The 21,638-nt window shown below is 55.4% G+C and overlaps 1 protein-coding gene across 1 annotated transcript; it reads right to left on the bottom strand.

Moving 5' to 3' along the window:
- Positions 1-2,264: 2,264 nt before the first annotated feature.
- On the bottom strand, positions 2,265-19,653 carry Ephb4 (EPH receptor B4). The gene is made up of 17 exons (XM_027952837.2): positions 19,142-19,653; positions 16,418-16,488; positions 15,908-16,195; positions 15,034-15,430; positions 13,258-13,413; positions 12,728-13,060; positions 12,339-12,463; positions 11,817-11,982; positions 10,212-10,314; positions 9,955-10,019; positions 9,720-9,833; positions 9,355-9,602; positions 5,631-5,846; positions 5,185-5,334; positions 4,577-4,770; positions 4,338-4,493; positions 2,265-3,276 (listed from the first exon to the last, which is right to left on the bottom strand). Exons 1-17 carry the CDS (start codon positions 19,191-19,193, stop codon positions 3,147-3,149), a joined length of 2,964 nt encoding a protein of 987 aa, XP_027808638.1. The 5' UTR covers positions 19,194-19,653; the 3' UTR covers positions 2,265-3,146.
- Positions 19,654-21,638: the final 1,985 nt, after the last annotated feature.

Below are 21,638 nucleotides of genomic sequence, written 5' to 3'. Positions count from 1 at the left end.
AGGGAGAGTGGTGGGGGCCAAGGCCTGGGTGCTACTGGGCTGGGATGTGGCCCATTAGGAGAGCTTAGCATGCATGAGGCACTGGGTTCAATCCCCAACAGGAGGAGTGGCAGGGTGGCTAGATCTGAGGAGGAAAGCAGCTTGTCCCTTAGAAGAAGCCATGGGAATAGCCATTCAGCTCTGGGAGACACCATCAACAGGAAAGGCAGAAGGCAGGGAAATAGGTAGAATGAAGCCTGTGGCCTGGGGTACAGGAGAAAAGGCGCCACAAGTCCATCTTTACTCAGGAACCCTGCTTCTTGGAGGACAGGCCTCTGAGATCCCTGCTAAAGGGAATAAAAAGTCATTTGAGGAGCCCTCTCGCAGGGAAAGGCGGGGGTACTGGGGATTGAACTCCGAGGTGCTTTACCACTAAGCCAAATCCCCAGCGCTTTTTAATTTTTACAGGGTCTTGCTAAATTGCTTAGGGCCTTGCTCAGTTGCTGAGGTTGGCCTGGAACTTGTAGTCCTCCTGCCTCCGCCTCCAGGCACCACCCCCTGGCATGATCTCTATGTTTCTAATGATGAAACTCACCCCTGAGTGAAGGCTAAGGATGGGGTTGTGGCTCTTTCGTGAAGTGAATGGCCCTCAGGGAAGGAGCCCACCATCCCCATTTCTCCATCCCCCCAAAAGGCCTGGGAGTTACTTTGGGAACTGAGGATGGGGTTGGGGCCAGTTTTGAAGTAGGAGTGGGGCAACCCCCAGCCCAGGGTGAGATTGAGGGACTTACTTTCTGCCCCTCCCTTGCGGGTGGGGGGCTCCGTCCTCGAATCAGGTAGCCTGGGAAGACAGGCTGGCCCATCCTGCTTGGGCTCTAAGGGAGACAGGGAGGCCGGGGGAGGGTTGGGGTGTAGGTTGGGGTGGGTTGGGGTGTTCCTGACAGTCTGGAACCTGGGTCTGGGTCTGTTGGAGCAGGGTAGACCGAGATACTCCAAAGATGTGACTCTATGCTTACCCTAGAAGAACAGCCCTTCAGCAACCTAATGGGGAAAGGGCCCAGGAAAGAAGGGGTGCCCTGGGCTGGCCACCCTGCCTGGCATGGCTCTCACTCCCTTGGTGGAGGAGCTCCACACATGGGGCAGCAGGGCAGCCTCTGGAACTGAGCGGGGCATCGTGGGTTCCTGCTGCTGCCTGCCCCCAGCTCCGCTCCTGCACCTGGACTTCATCTTTGCCTGGGCTCCATTTCTGCCCTACAGCCTTAACCTTTATTCCTTCCCCCAGCAGCCCTGGAAGGTGACCTTATCTAGCCTGGAAGTCTGTTTGGCAGGGGCAGGGGGTTGGGGGTGCTGGCCTCTGGGTGGACCCACTCCCGCAAGCAGGACAGAATCCCTTCCACCCCATCTTGGGGAATCAAAATACATCGCCAAGGGAGAGAAGGGGCAGAGGACCCAAGAGCGTTAGGGACTCTGTAAGAGGGCTGTGGAGGTGGAACCAGCTCACTGTCCTGGGCCCAGCCTGCACTGACCCCAACATGACAACAGGGGGCGATGGGAGGCAGAAGTAAAAAAAAAAGCTGCTTCAGGTAGTGGGGCTGGCCAGAGCCTGCCTGCTGGTGTCCTGCTGGGAGGGAGAGGAGGCAGAGCAGAGCAGGAGTGGGGGTAGACCCCAGCCTCATCTTCCAGTGTGGGGAGGACAAGTGGGGGATGGGGGTGGGCAGACACTCAGTTGGTCCCTTGCTCCCCAGGCTGGGAGAACCTGCCTGGGCGGCATACTGAATGAGGGAATTGTCCTCCAACTGCCCGCCATCCAGCACACACGTGGGGGGCCCCTTCAGCCACTCCCACCTCTTCCCTTCCCCCACAGCCAGTACCTTCTCTCCCCTGTGGCCTCTCAGCCAACCCCAGCTGTCAACATCTGGCCCACATCTGTCTCCCCCTCCAGCCATGCCCCCTCCCTTTCAGAGGGCTGCAGGGCAGGGCTGTGGGCTCAAGGCCTCCCTCCCTCCCTCACAGCCCCCAGCCAGGGCTAAGAGGAACCAGGCAAGGGTGGGAGGGGGCAGCCCCACCCCGGAGATGCCCCAGGCTCTTGGCACAGCTAGCTGGAGCGGTTAGAAGCAGCTGCCGGTGACTCATCTCCCAAGGCCCCCACCCCACCATCTCAAACACACCCTGAGCTGGGAGCTGGGAACCAAGTACTCAGGCCCCCACAGCTCCGCTGCCTGACCCAGACCCCACTGTCCTTGGAAATCTAGTCCATCCTGGCTTGCAATCACCCCCAGAACTGGGACATGTCCCATTTTCTTTTATTTATACAAAAAAAGTTTCTTTTTAAATATAATTTAAGGACCCCTCCAAGCACCAGCGTCTGTCTCTGGTTTCCACCACAGCCCCCCTTCCCCACACTTCCCTCACTGACACAGCTTGGGGGGATTTGGGGGTCAGGGAACCATCTGGGACTGTGGTGTGACCAAGGCACTGCTCTGGAAATAAGACACTTCGAAGGGTCCCTGTTTCAACCTTGGGCAAAGGAGGAGAGGAGAAACAGGTGCCCTCCAAAACAAAAAAATAAGGACTGGGATGGCAGAAAAACAAAACAGAAAGAGGGGAGGGAGGGAATGAAAACCAAGAACAAAAAAATAAAACTCAAGAACCTTCAATATGAAGGCAGCAGATGGGGGAGGGGCATTTACAAGGAAGAATGATTTGAGTTCTGTGGCAACAGCAGCAAGTCGGGGCATCAAAGATCAATGACTGTGTCATTGCATGACACCCCTTCCTGCCTCCTGGGACAGCGCTCCACTCCCAGCTGGCAGGCTGGTCACCCTCTCTTTGGTCTGCAAGAACATGCCCATGGAGGTGAGGGAGCACCTGGGGAGCCCTCTGGGGAAGCTGGGAGATTATGGGTGCTTCCTTTCCCTCTGGTCACACCCAGTTCTGAGGGAAAGGTGCCCTCACCCTGGGGTTTGGGGTTTCCCGCCCGGAGGGGATGGGATGTGATATAGCACAAACCCCAAGTCCTGTCTCTCCAAATTGCCAACTCTCCACACCTATGGGTTCAAAGTGCAATCCAGTGGGGCTAAGGATGGGGGCCTCTGTGAGACCCCCCCCCCCACTTTACCCCAGGAAAAAGGGGAGGCCATGCCCCTGGGGTGAGGAATTCCTGGAGGTCAGTACTGAGGGGCTTGTCCTCCTGTCCCACCCGGAGCTCCAGGCTTGGCTTGGGACTTCATATGCTGGACACTGGCCAAGATTTTCTTCTGGTGTCCAGCCAGAGTGACTCCAATTCGGAGCAGATCCCTGTGGAATAATAGGACTAAGTAAGCCAAAGGGCTGGGGGGGCACCCTTCTTGCTTAGTTCCAGGCCCCCCACCCTTTCTCAGCTTTGGAATTGTCAGCCAATCAGGAAGGCCAGCGGGGCAGACGGGTAATAGGTCATTAGTTATAGGGCAGTTTCTATGTAGGTGCGGGTCGGGGGTGGGGGGGGGGTGGCCTTGTGTGCAGCTGCAGTAGGTGGTGGGGCTGGGTCTCAGCTCGGTCTCTCCAAGGCAGGGCCCATCAGAAGCCCAAAGTGGCAGGGGAGAAAAGGCCGCACAAACTGCTTTAGAGGGGAAAGGAGAAGTGAGAATAAATAGGCCAGGAAGAGAGAAAGGAAGAACTGGGTGGAGGGGAAGGGGAAGCTCCTGGTTCCCGGAGTCTGAGATAAGGGACAAAGGAGGTGAGACTGGATAGGACCCCGAGACAGGAGAAGCTGTAGCAGGTTAGGGAAGTGAAACCCCGGCCCAGCAGGGCAGGTGGGCAAGGGACTGGCCTTGCCAGGGTCCCTCTGACTCCAGACTTCTATTGCTATTACTCAAACCTGGGTAAGTAGAGGCCTTGGGAGAGAAATGGGAAGGCAGAAAGGAGGAGTCCCAGGGGCCAACCCAGGGAGAAGAGTTGTTTGGGAGGCCGTGGAATCATAAAACCATTTAACATTAAAGCCGGGAAGGATCTCCAAAACCTTCTCCTTTTATGGGTGGGAAAAGAGAAGCGGAGTTGACACGTTAGGGTGAGAGTTGGGTCTGGAATGTAGATAGAAGCACAAAGATAGATACAAACTGGGAGCGGAAGGGCTGACCCGGGCTGAGGCGGCTCCAGGAGATGAGTGGGGTGTGCTGATCCCTGAGGCCCCTGCGGGCAGCCCCGGTAGTACTACTTGGGGGGTTGCTCTAGGGACGCTCTGGAGTCCTTAGCTCTGCTCCACGGAGGGGACACTGGCCCTGGAGGTTGACCCCAAAGACCCCTGCTGAACCTGAGGGCCTGGCTCTGGCCCCCTCGCTCGCTGCCCCAGGTGCCCTCTGCTTTCGGTCCCTTCCACTTACTCGGCGGAGATCTGGCTGACCAGCTCGAAAGAGCCAAACCCAGCTGCTGCAAAACTTTCTTCGTATCTCCCCATCTTGATGGCTCGAAGCCACTCGCCCACAGAGCCAAAAGCTGAGTAGTGAGGCTGCCGCTGATCCAGGAGAGGGTGCGAGGCACTGCAGGGGGGAGGTGGGGAATGCTGACCTCTGCTCTGGGGGGGGATGGGGGAAGGAGGAGGGCTCTTCTTTGGGGTCCTCACCCGCCATTCTCCCTGGTCACGATTTTGAGGCTGGCAGGGTTCCGGATCATCTTGTCGAGGGCGCTGACCACCTGGGGGAAGCGGGGCCGGGCATTCCGATCCTTCTGCCAACAGTCCAGCATGAGCTGGTGGAGGGAGGTGGGGCAGTCTGGGGGCGGGGGCAGCCGATAGTCCTGCTCAATGGCATTGATCACCTGGGTTATGGGAAGAAACACAGAGTGAGGCTGTCTCGCTGTCCCGGGAGAAGGGAGATGCCAAAGGGCATCCAGGAATGACAACATAGCCCATGCCAGGATGGGAGCTACAGCCCCCAGAATCACACATCTGGGAGTCCTTCTGGCTATTCTTGAGGCTGGCTGTGGCTGTGGCTGGACACCCCAGAAGTTCTTGGGCTTTGATCTGGATGTGTAACCTCTCAATCCTGCCCTCCACACCTGTATCCCTCTGTGACCCAAATATACTAGATCAGACTCTTCTGGGCAGATCACCTCTTCTTTGTGCCACGCCCCCCCCAACTGCCTGTAAGGAGTCTGGAAACTTCCACCCCCACCCCATATTCCAGGTGAGAGAACACCCCAGAATGCTTGGTAGGACCCAGGGACACTTACGTCCTGATTGCTCATGTCCCAGTAGGGCCGTTCCCCAAAAGACATCACCTCCCACATCACAATCCCATAGCTCCAGGCGTCGCTGGCAGATGTGAACTTTCGGAAGGCAATGGCCTCAGGGGCCGTCCAACGGATGGGAATCTTTCCTCCCTGCAGGAGGAGGAGGAAAAGATGGACTCAGGGACACCCAGGACCCAGGCACACAGCACCCGGCCTCCTGACTTTGCTCTTTTCCCCCTAGCTCAGGCCTTCTTTGTTTCTGGGACCTAAGTCCTCCCCTCCCCAACTCTGTTCTTTCCTTAAATATCCAGAAATTGATTCTCCTTCAGTCTGAACACAAATCCTGTCCTGGTCCAGAGCTGCAATTCCTCAGCCTCCTACCTTTCCAACCTGCCCTCCCCACGTAGCCCTGGGAATCTGGTTCATCCCCTGGTCCCCAGCCTCACCAGAGAGCTAGTATAGGTGGGATCAGAAGAGTTCTCCTCCAGGAATCGGGAAAGGCCAAAGTCAGAGACCTTGCAGACTAGGTTGCTGTTGACCAGGATGTTGCGGGCAGCCAGGTCTCGGTGGACATAGCTCATCTCAGCAAGGTACCGCATGCCAGAGGCAATGCCCCGCAACATGCCCACCAGCTGGATGACTGTAAACTGCCCATCGTTCAGCTAGAGAACCAACAAGAAAGAGGAGCTTGGTTAGGACCGCTCTGCCCACTCTTCTCCCTCTCTGTGTTTCCTAAACCCTATCTGTCATTTGCAGATCGGTCTCTCAACTCACCTGTAGGGAAGCCCACTAGCTTCCCCAGGTGAGCCCTCCTCCTCTCTCATCTTGCCTTCGCTCAGCTCTTACTATGACATCATCATACAATGCCTATCCTCATTCCTGTTTCAAAGATCTGCATTCAGGTCTCTCTTGATAAGACTATAGGGAGAAAAGCCAGGCACAGAGGTGCACGCCTATAATCCCAGTGGTTCGGGAAGCCGAGGCAGGAGGATCATGAGTTCAATGCCAGCCTCAGCAATTTAGCAAGGACCTAAGCAACTCAGTGAAACCGTCTCTAAATAAAATATAAAAAAGGATTGAGGGACTGGGGTTGTGGCTCAGTGGTGGAGCACTCGCCTCGCATGTGTGAGGCCCTGGGTTCGATCCTTAGCACCATATAAAAATAAATAAAGTATCGTGTCCATATACAAAAAAAGATTAAAAAAAAAAAAAAGATTGGGGATGTGGCTCAGTGGTTTAGTGCCCCTGTTAATCCCTGACACCAAAAAGAAAAAAAAAAAGACAAGGAGATGATTTAAATTTTCTTTTCTTCCATTTAACTTAGTACAGTGCTTTACACTCAGAAAATAACTAGTGCTTTTAATCTAACATGTTCCTTAGGTGACAGCCAGAGTCCGGCCAGTTAGAAGTGTGCTCTGGGCTGCGTGTCTACTGGTAGAAATGTCTTCATCCTGATCCAGCCTCAAACTTCAGCACACTGTATGACTATGCAAGAGAACAGTGAGAAACTGGGGCACACAGCACCAAAGCCGAGGTCTAAAGCCCAACCTTGACTTTTTCAGAGTCTGCTCTCTGGCTGGGGATGTGGTAGAATGAGCGCTTGCCTGGCATGCACAGGCCCTGGGTTCAATCCCTGCCCTGCAAAAACCAGAAACAAAACCCTCCAGAGTGTCCATCAGGTAAACTGACCAGGCATACGGAATTAACTGATCCTGTCTTCTGGTTCTGCTGGGTTACAAGGAACCCTCTGTAGCCCTGCAGGTTCAGGGACCCAGAAAGGCCAAGAATCAAATTCTGAATTCATCCTCCAGCCCCGCACCCACCTGCCCTATGCTCCCCATCTCAGTTTATGAAAACGCCACTTGGCAGTGGTCAGGCAGGAGATCTGAGTTTCCTGGGATTCCTCCACACTCACCTGCCACTTGCAATCCTCAGGAATCTTCTGGCCCTGATTCCTAAATGTATCCGAAGTCCAACCACTTCGCCCCACCCCTAAAGGGCTGCAGCAGTCTATTCACTGGCTGCTTGTGGTGGCACTGGCTCCCCAGCACCCTAAAGGGACCTCCTTCAATCATCTCACTCTCCAGCCTAAATTCCTCCAAAGGCGTCTCCTCCCACCCCCATTGCAAGACCTACTACTGCTCCTCTGCTCAACCTCACTAGCCTTTTTCTTTTTTCTTTTTGTATCAGGGATTGAACCCAGGGGTGCTCAACCACTGAGCCACAACCCCACCCCTTTTTATATTTTATTTAGAGACAGAGTCTTGCTGAATTGCTGAGGCTGGCTTTGAACTCGTGATCCTCCTGCCTCAGCCTCCCCAGCCACTGGGATGACAGGCGTGTAACACCACACCCTGCTACTAGCCTGTTTGTTAAACATGCAGAGTTCCTTCCGGCCTACTGTGGGTGTCCACTCTCATCCCGCACCTCGTCCCTGTCTTCTCATGACTGGCTCTTTCTCGTCTACCCAAATGTCATCTCTTCTCCCTTCTACCTCCTCACCTCCCTGCAACACGACCTCTGTAGAGTCCCAACATCACATCACAGACTCCTATGACCACAGGGAGGGGGTAAGGCTGTCCTCTCGACACTCTAGGATCTGTCCCAGCAACACTTATATAGAGGGGGCCAAAGTGACTGTCCACCCATGGGACCAGTGTGAAATACAGGGCAGCCATAAATGTTTTATTTCCAACTTATCAAAACATCAGAAAGAGCTTTGCTTACAGGAAATACAAGAGAAACGAGCTAAATGACCCCAGTAGGAGCTGGGTGCAGAGACACACATCTATGATCCCAGTGACTCTGGAGGCTGAGGCAGGAGATCACAAGTTCAAGGTCAGCCTGGGCAACTTAATAGGATCCTGTCTCAAAGTAAAAAATAAAAATGGCTAGGGGAAAAAAAAAAAAAAAAGCTCAGTGGTAGAGCACCGCTGAGTTCAATCCCCAGGAAAGCAAAACCAAATAAATAAATAGCCCCACAAAGATGAAGCCATATATTCAGAAGGTGGGACATTCATGGGGACAAGAAGCCCAGGTCCTCAGAATTTCAGTGTCATGACAAGCTCAGGTGCAATGTCTGGTCCTGAATTGGATCCTGGGTTTGAAATAACCAACAATAAAGGACATTTTGGGAACAAGTGGGAAAATGTGAATATCAACTGGATGTTCATTAGATGGTACTAAAGAATCATTGTAATTCTGTGAAATGCACTATCATTTTGCTCTGCAGAAAAACATTTTGATTTTTATTTATTTTTATCTATTTTTAAATATTTATTTTTCAGTTACAGGTGGACACAATGTCTTTATTTTACTTTATGTGGTGCTGAGGATCGAACCCAGTGCCTCACACATGCTAGGAGAGCACTTTACCTCTGAGCCATAACCCTAGCCCTGATTTATTTTTAAAAGACACCCAGTAAAGCTTAAAATTCAGAAGTGACAAAAATAAAATAAGTGCTTCCCGCCTCATCTCCCGCCATCGTTCCAAGATCCCTCTGATTTTCTTTCTTTTTACACTGCAATGGTTTGTTTACTTATTTGAAAAGCTCGTTTGTTTACTTGTTAACTGCCATGAGACTGTCTGCTCTCCAAGAGCAGAAAACCCAGCTGCTGTACTCATGGCATTGTTCCCGGGGCCTGGGATAGGGGCCGGTGCATAGCAGGTGCTCAGTAAATATTTGTCAAAAGAGCCAGGCGCGGTGGCGCACGCCTGTAATCCCAGCAGCTAGGAAGGCTGAGGCAGGAGGGTTGCGAGTTCAAAGCAGCCTCAGTAACTTAGTGAGGCACTAAGCGAGACGGTGTCTCTAAATAAAATACAAAAAGGGGCTAGAAATATGGCTCACTGGTTAAATGCTCAAGTTCAATCCCCAGTACCAAAAAATGTTTGTCAAAAGAATGACCACTTCTCAGCTGGTCTTGCTCACTGCTCTTGTCCCTAGCCCCTACCTGTGTGGGGTCAGCTGGCCCCACTCAGGTCCAAGGAAAGGCTAGTCTCAGGAACTTGAACTTTCCTGAAGGAACAACCAAGCCAGAGCGTGGCCCGAGGAGAGGGCTGGCAGCTGATCTGGGCTCTGCTGTGCTGGGCTCTGATCCCCACTGGCCCCTGCTGTTTGGCTGCCCTGGGAGGGTACAGGGTGGGTGTGGGTAGCGAGTGGGGTGTCTTACCCGCAGGAAAGAGTCCAGGGCTCCGTTCTCCATGAACTCAGTGAGGATCATGACGGGCACGCTGTTGGTGACCACGCCCTCCAGGCGGATGATGTTGGGGTGCTCAAACTGGCCCATGATGGAGGCCTCGCTCAGGAACTCGCGCCGCTGCCGTTCGGTGTAGCCCCCCTTCAGGGTCTTGATGGCCACACAGCTCTCCTTCTTCCCAGGGGCCTTTAGTCGCCCCCGGCACACCTCACCAAACTCGCCTTCAAGGGGGACACCAAGAATTGGCTCCCCTCCTGCCTGGGTGCAGCCCTGCCATCCCTCCTGCCCCCCCCTGCCCCCGCCCCCCGGGCCCACTCCCAGGTGCGCCCTCCTCTCACCTGCACCTATCACCTCCTCAATCTTCACATAGGAGACGTCGATCTCTTTGGCGAACTCCCTCACAGCCTCATTGGGGTCTTCATATGTGAAGGGGTCAATGTAAACCTTCGTACCTGAGGGGTCACACAGGGGACCCTGTTAGCCAAGATTGACTGCCATGGGACTTGGACACCCTGACTCGTGCTCACTGCTCTGGTCCCCAGCCCCCACCTCCCTTAGCAGAGGCCCACCTACCATGCCCGATGAGATACTGCCCATGTTTGTCTGAGTATTCGGCCTCCCTCCCGTTGCTCTGCTTCCTGCAGCCAATGGGGAAGAAAAGGTAAACAGAGTCACATCTCTGCAGAAGGAGCAGGGGTCAGAGAAGACTTCAAAGGAAAACAGCCCAGTGGGGCAGACAGAAAGGCTGGCCCTGGAGCCCAAGGACAGGTGGCCATTCACCCAGGGCTTCCAGGGACCTCCAGGACCCTCCAGATACCCAAAACCCTTACCTGAGGCAGAGGACAGCAATGACAATGACCACCAGGACCAGGACCACACCAACAACCGCTGTGCCTGCTATCAGGGCCAGCTGCTCCCGCCAGCTCTCACTCTCTAGGGGAGGAGAGGCCCCAGTCAGTGGACCCCAAGGGCCCTGCAGCCCCAAGTCCCAGCCTCAAGCAATGAGCTGAGGTCTCCTGAGGACAGGCTCCAGCCCAGCAGCACAGGTCGGGAGAGAACAATGCCCTTCAAACTGCTTTCCACATCCCATAGGCTCCTCGGAAGTCCCCCAGGACAAGGCGGGACATTTTTCAACTTTCTAACTGCCAGACCGTTTTTTTTTTTTAAAAAGAGAGTGAAAGAGGAGAGAGAGAATTTTTAATATTTTTATTTTTTAGTTATCGGCGGACACAACATCCTTGTTTGTATGTGGTGCTGAGGATCGAACCCGGGCCGCATGCATGCCAGGCGAGCGCGCCACCGCTTGAGCCACATCCCCAGCCCCAGAGCGGTTTTAATTTTGTTTTGATCAGATTGGGATCCACAAAAAGTCTCATTTGAGTGAAAGATCGAAGATGAAAATTAAGATTTCTAACCAAAAAATGGAGACCCAAATGTCTACCAACCAATGAACGAATAAAGAAAATGTGCTATATTCACAAATTTCATACAATGCTTTTGTTTCGGTGGTACTGGGAATTGAATCCAGGGGTGCTTTACCACTGAGCTACATCCACAGTGCCCCCTTTTTTGGGGGGGTACCAGGGATTGAACTCAGGGGCACTCAACCACTGAGCCACATCCCCAGCCCTATTTTGTATTTTATTTAGAGACAGGGTCTCACTGAGTTGCTTAGCACCTCGAAGTTACTGAGGCTGGCTTTGAACTTGCATTTCTCCTGTCTCAGCCTCCCAAGCCTCTGAGATTACAGGCATGCGCCACCGCGCCCGGCCCACAGCCCTTTTCATTTTTTATTTTGAGACAGGGTCTCACTAATTTGTACAGACTGGCCTTCAACTTGCAATCCTCCTGCCTCAGCCTCCCCTCACCACCTTGCCCAGCTCATACAATGGATTACTAGGATTAAAATTCAGCTGCAAAGATGTTGGTCCCCTAGGTATGCAGCTGTAATCCCAGTGATTCAAAAGGCTGAGGCAGGAGGATTGAAAGTTCAAGGCCAGCTTCAAAACTTAGTGAGACTTTGTCTTAAAGTAAAAGAAAGAAAACGGGGCTGGGGATGAGGCTCAGAGGCAGAGCAGCCCTGGATTCAACCCCCATTACCACAAAATATATAAAGAAATAAAACCAACACGTTACCTCATTTGATCCTCAAAGCCCCATGTAATAAAGGCTTCATGATTTTCCCATTTACTGGATGGGGAAGCATGAGTCAAGGGCTGTTAAAGGTCACATGGCTGGTAAGCCACCAAGCCAACCTCACACCCAGATGTTGGTGTAGCTTGTTACGCCCTAGACGCTCCCTCTGCACTTGGCTGTGCCTCATGGGTTGAAAGAGGAAAATGAGGCTGTGACCCAAGATCATCATGGGACAGAGGCACGGCCTCCCCCTGTGGCAGGGGCAGCACCCCAACCCTGGTCCGGCTCCCCGGGCTCACCATCCAGCTGGGTCTGACTGTGATGTTCCTGGCCAAAGGGCCCGTAGCCGGCCTCAGAGCGTGCCCGCACCTGGACCAGGTAGCTGGCTCCCCGCTTCAGCCCCCGAAGCTCAGCGCGGTTTTCTGAGGTCTTTAAAAACCGTACACTGCTTGGGCCCTCTGCACCCTGCTCAGGAGGAAGAGGCTGTAAGACAATCTGCAGCTGCCACCATTCTTCCTGCCCCACCTCCACCCCTGTGCCCACTGGCCCTGTGAGTGGCGGGACCACCCACTTAAGAGCTCACCCAACCTCTGTGTTGCGTGTTTTGCACTCATTATGTCAACCTAACCCTTGCAGCAATTCTCTGATGCTGATACTGTTGTCACTAGTTCACAGATGAGAATACTGAGGCTCAGAGAGGCCAAAGGGCTGGCCTAAGGTCACACAGCAAATGCCACCCGATGCCTGCAATTCAGGTGGCACCGCCACGAATGCCAGATCCACAAATCACCACCACCACCAGGGCCAGAGCCTGGTCTCACCTTCTCATGGTACTTGACCTCGTAGTCCAGAACAGCCCCACTGGGCGCTCGCGGCACAGCCCATGCCAAGCTCAAACTGCTGGGTGATGACCGTGTCACACGGATGTCAGACACTGCAGGGGGCACTGTGAGAGACAGGCAGCCATGGGCCCCGGCTGCGAGGCAGACCTAGCCCTCATATTGCTCTGCAAGGCTACACCTGATTCAGTCCTCCAGCTGTTTTAAGAACGTCTTTGGACCGCCTCTGCCCCTAGCCTTCTCCGGAGCCCGACTTGTCCTTAACTCTCCAGCCTCCCTTCTCCTCCATTTCTGGTCCCACAAGCCTTGGCCCTCCATACCTCCCAGGGACCCCACTCCCACTCCTGCCTCCTACCCCCGCCAAGTCTCACCCTCCCGGTCGGTGGTGACGTTGACAGGCTCAAATGGGACAGGCCCTGTGGCTAAAGAGGACACGCCATTCAAGGCAGTGACCTCAAAAGTATAGGTGAAGTCAGGACGCAGCCCTCGAATAGCCACCCAGGGCTCGACCAGGTCCCGGGGGCCGGGGTCAAAGGTCAGGTCTCCCCCACAGGGCAGGCAGGAGCCCCCTGGACGACACTCTCGGCAGCGAAGTGCGTAGGTGAGGTCATCCCGGCCGCCAGACTCGAGGGGCGCACTCCATTCCAGGTGCAGGGAGGAGCCATTCAGATGGGGAACCACACTTCTTGGAGCAGAAGGAGGGGCTGCAGGAAATCAGGGGGTCAGACAGAGAGGGGGAGGGGGAGGCAGGCAGAGAGGGGGAGGGCACCCAGGGAACATGCAGGCATCGAGAGGGCAAGGGGCCATGGGGAAGCTGGGAAGGATGAGGGCTGTGATAGGGTCCACCCCAGAAGTTCACACTCCCTCCCTGATAAATGGTACTGGGCTGATGGTCACTTACTGGTGCAGGGTGCGCCTTGGGGGTCCGCACGGGCCCGGTAGTACCCAATGCGGCACTGGCAGATAGGGGACCCGATGGTGTTAGAATGGCTGTTGGCCGGACATGGCTGGCAGGACCCTTCTCCTGACTCGGGCTTGAAGGTGCCCTGGCCACAGGCTGAGAAAGAAGAAGAGGAGAGAGTGAGTGGGTTGTCAAAAACATGTCGGACGCAGACACTGTGGTGCACACCTGTGATCCCAGCAATCCAGGAGGGCAAGACAGGAGGATCAAAAGTTCAAGGGCAACTTCAGGAACTTAGGGAGACCCTGTCTTAAAATAGGAAATAAAAAAAGGACTGGGGCCAGGTGCTGTAGCATATGCCTGTAATCCTAGAGGCTCAGGAGGCTGAGGCAGGAGGAGTGCAAGTTCAAAGCCAGCCTCAGCAACTCAGCAAGGCACTTGCAACTCAGTAAGACCCTGTCTCTAAATAAAATACAAAATAGGGTTGGGGTGTGGCTCAGTGGTTGAGTGCCCCTGAGTTCAATCCCCAGTACCAAAAAAAAAAAAAAGTCCAGCTACCTCTAAGGTTGCATGTAATGCTAAGGTGGAATGGCAGACATCAGAAACCTCTCCTGCTAGAGAAACCGAAACCTCCTTTTGGAGAAGTGGTTGTAACCTTTTCTAACCCCGACCTTGGCGGCAGTCTAGTACAGCCCTCAGACCCCTGCTCGGAATAACGATGTGAAATGCACAACATGAAACACACAGGATTACCAAGGAAACCAAGTAAGCTACAACACAATGATCAAAGGATTAAAGGAAACAAATTTGTGATGTAGCAACCAGTGTATTTCTTGGTTAGCAAGAAACAGGGGCAGGCTGGGTGCGGTGGCACACGCCTATAATCCCAGCAGTTTGGGAGGCTGAGGCAGGAGGATCATGAGTTCAAAGCCAGCCTCAGCAAAAGAGAGGTGCTAAGCAACTCAGTGAGACCCTGTCTCTAAATAAAATACAAAATAGGGCTGGGGAAGTGGCTCACTGGTCAACTGCCCTTGAGTTCAATCCCTGGTACTAAAAAAAAAAAAAAAAAAAAAATACAGGGCAGGTCTCAACCTCGTAACACTGAGGTCATGATGAGCAATGACAATATTCTGAGATCCTGTGGCACCTGGAATGGGCTGTAAAACCTATGAAGTAGATAATGCATCAGCCTCAAATCCTACTTCAAATACTGCAGCTCACATCCCATAGGGCACGAGTGGCTAATTTTAGGTGAAAATAAAGTCTTTTCCCCCTCCACCACAGTTTACAGGTGCCCTCCATTCTACCTACAAAGCCCAGGTTAGGAAGACCTGCCCTAGCCAGACACAGTAGCCAACTCAGGAGGCTAAGGCAGGAGGATCTCCTGAGCTCAGGAGTTCGGGGCTAGCCTGGGGAAAAGAGTGAGACTCCATCTAAGAAAAGCAAACAGAGAAGCTCTGCTCGAAAGAAAGGACAAGTAAGAACTTACTGAGTCCAAGAAAACCCACAAGGAACCAGAATGGAAACTATATGTCCTGAACCCAACAAGGTGTCCCCCTTACTCAAGAACAGTCCTGCCTTCCAGGCCAGCTTCCAGAAAGCAACCAAAAGAAGATGAGTTGGACAGAGTAAGGGAGAAGTCTTGGAATCAAGAAGAGCTCAAAACTTAGCTGGAGGCTTTGAAAACTAAGTGGTCAGAGAGTAAAGAATGTGGAAAAGTTTAAGATTGGGGTGCAGGACCCTCTCGCAAAGCACAGGCAAGCTTCTAGTCCTCACCTCGGCACTTTGTGTTTCCCTCGGTGGCCTCAAACCCTGGGTTACAGTTGCAGCCGATGACCGGCTGCTCGGCCCACTGGCCATCCTCCCGACAGTAGAGGCTGGGGCTGGGGCCAGGGGCAGGGATAGCGTCTGCTACACAGCTCCCAGCCACAGGCACCACAAGCTCCCGAGGCACAGTCTCTGGGAAGTGGGTCAGGTTCACCGTCAGTGGGGGGCACTTCTTGTAAAAGAGGTGCAGTGACAGCAGGGCCATGCAGGCGCCCTGGTCCTGGAAGGCCAGGTAGAAGCCGGCCTTGCTGAGCGGGCCCAGACGCAGCGTCTTGACGTTCACCTTCCCAGTCGCCTCAGCCCCGGGGCGCTTCCTTGTGAGATGCTCCGCAGCCACTGTGTCCACCTGCAGGGTGGAGGGAGACTTACTGCCATTGTCCCCAGCTCCTCTGATTTTCTGGAAGACTGACTTCATCCCAGCTCCGCGTTCCTTGACCTCCTTGGTTCCTATTCTGGAACATTCCCTCTGCCTTCCCCAATATGAACGTTTCTGCAGGTCCCAAAGCTGTCCATTCATCCTTGCTCATGATGTGTCCAACCACCCAAAACCCCCTTTCCAGTCATTCACATGTTCTACAAACATTTATGGACACACAGGCCATGCCAGGGCCTGACCCCCAGCCAAGGAGGAACCACAGTAGTGACAGGCACGTGCACAGACTGATATAGGACCCAGGGCAGGAAGAATCAATCGGTCTCAATAGGATGAGTGGGACCTGAGTGCTGGAACTTAAAAAGACAAGTTGCTTCCAGAAACTAGCAAGTGCCCCTGCCAAAGGCCTTGGAAGTTCATCCATGGTGCTTGCGGCCCCGGGCTAGGTACCTTGATGTAGGGGTTCTCCATCCAGGCCGGCGTGAGGGCTGTGGCTGTGTCCGCATCGCTCTCATAGTAGAAGACGGTGAAAGTCTCCTTGCAGGTGCGGCCAGCCCGCGGCAGAGACAGGCACTCGAGCATAGTGAAGCGCAGTGTGGCGTACACGTGCACGGCGCCGCGACGAGGGACCCAGCCCGTCCGCAGCCAGTGAGCCAGGCCTGGGGCGCGCTGCAGGTCGCACACCTCATACGTGCGCACGCTGTGCTGCTCCTCGTCCAGGCCGCTCAGCTCCTCCCACTGTGCGAAGGGCAAGAGCTGGGCTCAGGGGTGTCCCTCCCAGGGTGAGGAGGGATGATGGACAGATGGTCGCAGGGGCTGAGGGAGCTAGAAGCGGCTTGGAGGAACCCCAGTTCAACCTGCCTCCAGCTAGGGGTGGGGGTGGCATGGGAAGCAAGTGGCTTGGAGCTCCCCCTCCCTCAGTTTCCCTCCTGGGCCCCAGTTCCTAGTTCCAGCTCTTACCTGGCCCTCCACCTGAGGGAATGTCACCCACTTCAGATCGGCAGTTTCCAATTTTGTGTTCAGTAAAGTCTCTAAGAGAGACAGAGAGACCAAGTCAGCATTTGCAGAGTGGAGGTGGGGGACCCAAAGACCAGATCTCTTAGGCAGGAGATTCTGTGTAGCTCCAAGCTGGAGTCAGGCGACAGGAGGAGCGGGCAAGCCATCCCCTCTGCTCCCCTTCTGACATCATGCCTCTGGTTTTCGTGCCAACCCCATCCGCGGCAGCTGGCAGTAACCATGCTGATCTCAGGACTGGAAGAAGGAGGGTTCCAATGCTTGAAGGGGAAAAGGTCCATGGCTCACAAAGTGTTAAGAGAACTCTGCTCTGGCACGGACCCCACGTGGGCAGGGGGGCTGCTGGTGCCCACCATGGTCCCTATAGAATAGCCTCAAGCTCCACTTCCCCTTGCCAAAGTCCCAGAGTTGGCCTCCCTGCCATTCCAACTCCACTCCTCTTCCAAGTCCCCACCCCCTTTCACACCAAACACTCCAGCCCTTCCCTCCTTCAAGGTGGTGCTGTGCCCCTGAAGCACAGCTGCCCCCCCACACACACTTTACTGCCATCAGAAGAGGAAGTGCTGGAGGCCAGGACGCTTGGGTTCCCACCCTGGCTCCTGCCAGAGTTCTCACATCTGGATTTGGTTACGGGAAGGAAAAGGGAAGAGATTTTAGGGGTGTGGGGTAGGGGTGAACACACCTGGTTGGGCTCCGGCATCATGGAGGGGAGGGGGCAGGGCACTGGCGGAAGGAGGGGGATTAGGAGAAACTTGCAGCCTCTGGCAGCAGAAGGTGGAGGGAAGGTGGGGGAATCCCCACAGAGGCCAGGGCAACGTGGGGGGCAAGAGACTGGGGACCTGGGAGAAGCAGACAGAGCCTTCCCAGGGGAGCCAGCAACACACCTGGAACAGGGACCGCCCACCCCCATAGGGGTTGCAGGGGAGAAAGGGTGGGGCAGCCACCAGATGATGTCCAGTGGGCAGGGGGCAGGCAGGAACCTGACCAGCTCAAGGTGAGGCCCAGGGCCCTCATGGGTGGCAGGAGACAGCCCAGCATGTTGGGGACAGGATGCCCGGGTTCTGGGAAGCGGGTGGATAGAGGCTGCCGTCTCCACCCTCCATTGTTCCAGCGTGGATAGTGTTTTCCTGTCTCCAATTTACACACTGTCTCTGCTTCAGGGCTGTCCTAGGTGCTTGGAGAGCTGGCTCACTTTCTCTCCCTTCTCAGACCTGCCGCCTCCAACTCTGATCAGTTAGTTCATTTGCCTCTCTTCTCTTTCCCCCACTCTCTGCTCATCTCCATTTTTCTGTCACCCTCTCCTTCCTCGGCTATCTCCCACCTTACAACTTCCCTAGGGGCACACGGGCGGTGCTGGGCAAATTACTTAACATTTCTAAGCCTCAGTCTCCTCATCTGTACAATGGCGGCAACAGGACCTCCCTCTCCCAGGGTTGCAGAAAGTGAAGATAAAAGATAAGGTGTGTAAAGCAAATTCGCTCCTCATAGTCATGGGGCTTGGAAAGCACCAGGGTAACAGGCATGAAATTAGGCATTTCCTCTTTGCATCTCCCCACCATGCTTCATCCTGAAGGTTTCTCAGCCCCCTTGGCCGCCTCTTCCCCTGGCCCACAGTTCTCTTCTGGTGTCTCTGAGCAGGGCGTCTCTGCTCATTCCCTCCCATACTCAGCCTTTGATCCCCAGCCCAGAGCAGCACACTGCCCAGCCAGGGGAGAAGGGTTTTCCAACTGCCTTTGATTCCTCGAGTCAGCAGCCCCCCATGGCCCACTCCCCAGAGACCCTTTGATTCTCAGCAGTGAAAGGGAGGGGGCCTCACCGAAAGGAGATTAGGGATGCAAGAAGAGGGTTTAGAGGACTCCTGGCTGCCCCTCCGGAGGAGGGGGAGGAGGGGAGAGAGTCTCATGGACTTTGAAGAAATATTTGGACAGGAATACAGCAAAAAATTAGAAACCTGTTGTCTAGAGGCTTAGGTAGCTGGGCTGAGTGGGGATGACTTAGGGCCATCTAGGGCAGCTTCTGCTGGCACTCAGAGGTGGAGGGAAGCCGAGGACTCAAGCAGAGAAGGGGGCCAGATGGCATTTGAACGGATTCGGGTACAGCCTGGGGAAATGCAGGAGGGGCCCCCTGGGTAAAGGCAGTGGCCTGGCAAGCCATTTGGGGGTCTGGAGTGTGACTCTGGAGAGTGTCCATACTGACGGGGTTGAGGAGTTGTAGGATCCAGGTGTGAAAGCTGAGGAATTGTCGGTGGGGGTCGTTTTATGGCCTAGCACATAGTTCTGCTGGTCTGCAGTTGTTCCTGCAGGAACGTCCCTCCCTCATGTCTGGCCCGAGGTGGGAAGTGGGTTAGAAACTCTGGGGATAGTTTTGAAGACTGGGGTGTGGAGGAAAGGCAAAGCTGCCAGGGGCCTCTGGCGTTAGGAGTAGGAGTTTGGGGAGCCTTGGGTAGGGGAACGTCCGGGTCGGAGCTCGACTCCATCTCTTTCCCAAACAAAAGAAAACTCCACTCCCCGCCGGGCCGCCTCCTCCCCGCCCCCTCCCGCTCCAGCACTATTGGTCCGAAGCGTTTGGGGTCCGGGTGCCCCGGTAGGTACAGGGAGAGGTCAGCCCCTCCAATCCGAGGCCCAACTTTGGGGGCCCCAGAAATGGCGGGGTGCCCCGAAGGAAACTCACCTTCTAAGGCGGCGGTGAGCGAAGCCCAGCAGAGCAGCGCCCGGAGCTCCATGGCGCCGCCTCACTCGGGTTGGATCCGATCCGAGTTTGGGGGGCCCTAGCCCCCCCAGGTCTGACCCTCCCCTGGGCGGGTGGACGCCAACTCCCCGCGCGGGACTCTCGATCGGGGCCCTCAGCGCTGGCCCATGCGGGCGCGCGGGGCACCCGGCGACGGCGCCCAGGTGTGGCCCGGTGTCCCTGCCGCGCGCGCAGGAGGCGTCCTGGGGGCGTCCTGGCAGTGGGAGCGCTGGGCGGGCGCAGTTCGAGACGTGGCTGGAGTCGGGGTCCCTTCGGGGCCTCGGGGTCCCGCCCCGGCTGGCTGGAGGTGGGCCGGCCGCTCGCCGTCTCCCCCCCTCCCTGGAGTGGCGCTGCTCGCGCCGCCGGGCCGTGTGCGCTCCGCGCGGGCGGGGAGGGTGGGAGCCCGAGCTGGGACCAAGCGGGAGGGAGGGAGACTGCGGCGCGGGGCCGGGCGGGCCGGGCCGGGGCTGGGACTGGGCCGGGCGGCGCCTGCCCGGGAGGGAGGGGCGTGCAGGGGGCGGGGGCAGCTCCCCCCAGCCGGGGCTCGACGAGGGGGCCAGGCGGGCTGATTGGCTCGCAAGCTGCTGAATAATTCATGAGGGAAGCGGAGCGGGGAGTCCAATGGAGCAGGTCGGGAAGTTGAGAGAAAGTTTGGAGAAGGGGGAGGGGCAGCGGGCGGGGAGCCTGAGGACCGCCCAGACGTGCGCTGTGGCCGTGCGCCCTGCTTGGGACCGCGCGTGTTGGGGCCAGGGCCCTGGGACCCTCGGGACAGGCCCGAACCCAGCAGGCACCAAAGAGAAACACACGCAGCAACGCGAAGAGCCACACCGAGGTGCGAGTAAATGTGCATACGAAGCTTGTTCTGACCTTGCTGTGCACTTGAGATTCCAGTCCTGGATGTGCCTCTATCCCCGAATTGGTGCAGGAGACTGCATTTGGGGGAAAGGGGAGGGAGAAAGGGGTAGAGGCTTTTGTGAATGGAGGGCCTCCCAGAAATCCCCAGGCAATAATTGCAGCTGACGTTCTGTGACGTTCAATTTCATGCACATTAAGTATTGAGGTCCTACTGTGCGTGCAACCCAGAGCTGAAATGTGCAGAGAGGGCAGGGGAATTGGGCTGAGATGAAGAGGAATCTAGAAAAAACAAGGAAGCAAGGGTAAATAAAAGGTAGGCGTGACCGATGGTGATGGTCCGGATAGCTCCAAATCACTCTTCTCACTCTCACTCTTGTGTGGGCGCGGGGCGGGTGTGGGGAGGGTGTCCCTGCCGCCCGCAGCCACGACCCAGAGGACTGGGGCTGGAGGGGCTGCTGCTGCTGTCTTTCCTGAGGCTGTTTCCTGTCCGTCTCCTGGGGGCCCTCAGGATGACAGGGAGGGGCCCTTCCTCTCATTGCCAACTCCCCCTATCCATCAGTTAGAGGGGAAGATCCAGGAAAGCCATGTTCCTCCCACCAATCTCCCTTCTACTTCGGGTGTCTATAGTGGAGGTTCCAGGGTGCTGCTGTCAGAGTCCGGCCCCCAAGGGCTGGAAGGAAAGAGCTTAGACTGAAGATAATTAAGGAGGACAGTATCTGGAGGCACTGAGGAGCCAAGTCACAGGGAAGGAGGCATCCGGGACACCTGGGGGCTGTCAAGAGCCCTAAGCCCCCAGAGACTACAGCCGGCCCTGGATAACCTCTTGTCCCTGTGCACTTATCTTCCTGACACAAGTGGTGTTCCACACACCCCTGCCCTTCCTCGCTGCCCAGCCTAGGTCCTGCTCGGGGTGGGGGGTCACAGAGGGCAGGAAACAGCCGGCTTGGCTGGAGCCAGGCAGACCGGCTGGGGCTGGGAATTCCCTCCTCCCTCCCCATCCAGACTCAGTCTTCCCTGCTTGTATCCAGCTCCTCACTCCTGTTTATCCACACCCACACTGCCTCTGCACCAGGATTTGCACCTCTCACTTTTGTCTTCAACCTCTGGGTGGGCTCTGCCCTCCATGCACCCGCTGAACCAGGCCTTGGATTGCTTAATTTTTCTCATTTAGTGGGAGATAAAGTTCACTATGCAGAGAGGAGTCAGCCTGAGTGGTGAGGAGACAGGGCCTCTGCACAGGGAAATGAGGCCTGGTAACTCTGAGGGATGAAGAGGTAATACAGCTTTAGTCAGACCAGGACCCTATGTACTTCCCCCCTGGGGATCAGTGCCCCTCATCTAGAGGGAAGACAAAGAAAGCCCCAGTAAGAAAACACCAGGGCTGGTGGTGTAGCTCAGTGGTAGAGCTCCTGCCTAGCAATCTCCAGTACTGAAAAGAGAAGAAAAGAAAACACAACCTATCCCTTATCAGGTCTTCAAATCCCATCCCCAGCCTATAATCCAATTCTTAGTATCTAGTGTTTATCAATAAAAGAATGAATAAATGAAGTTCTTCTTGAACAACTACCATGTGCCAAATGATCAT

This window comes from Marmota flaviventris, chromosome 19 (assembly GCF_047511675.1).
Source record: "Marmota flaviventris isolate mMarFla1 chromosome 19, mMarFla1.hap1, whole genome shotgun sequence".
Lineage (NCBI taxonomy): Eukaryota > Metazoa > Chordata > Mammalia > Rodentia > Sciuridae > Marmota > Marmota flaviventris.
This window is presented reverse-complemented; position numbering and strand designations above follow the sequence as displayed.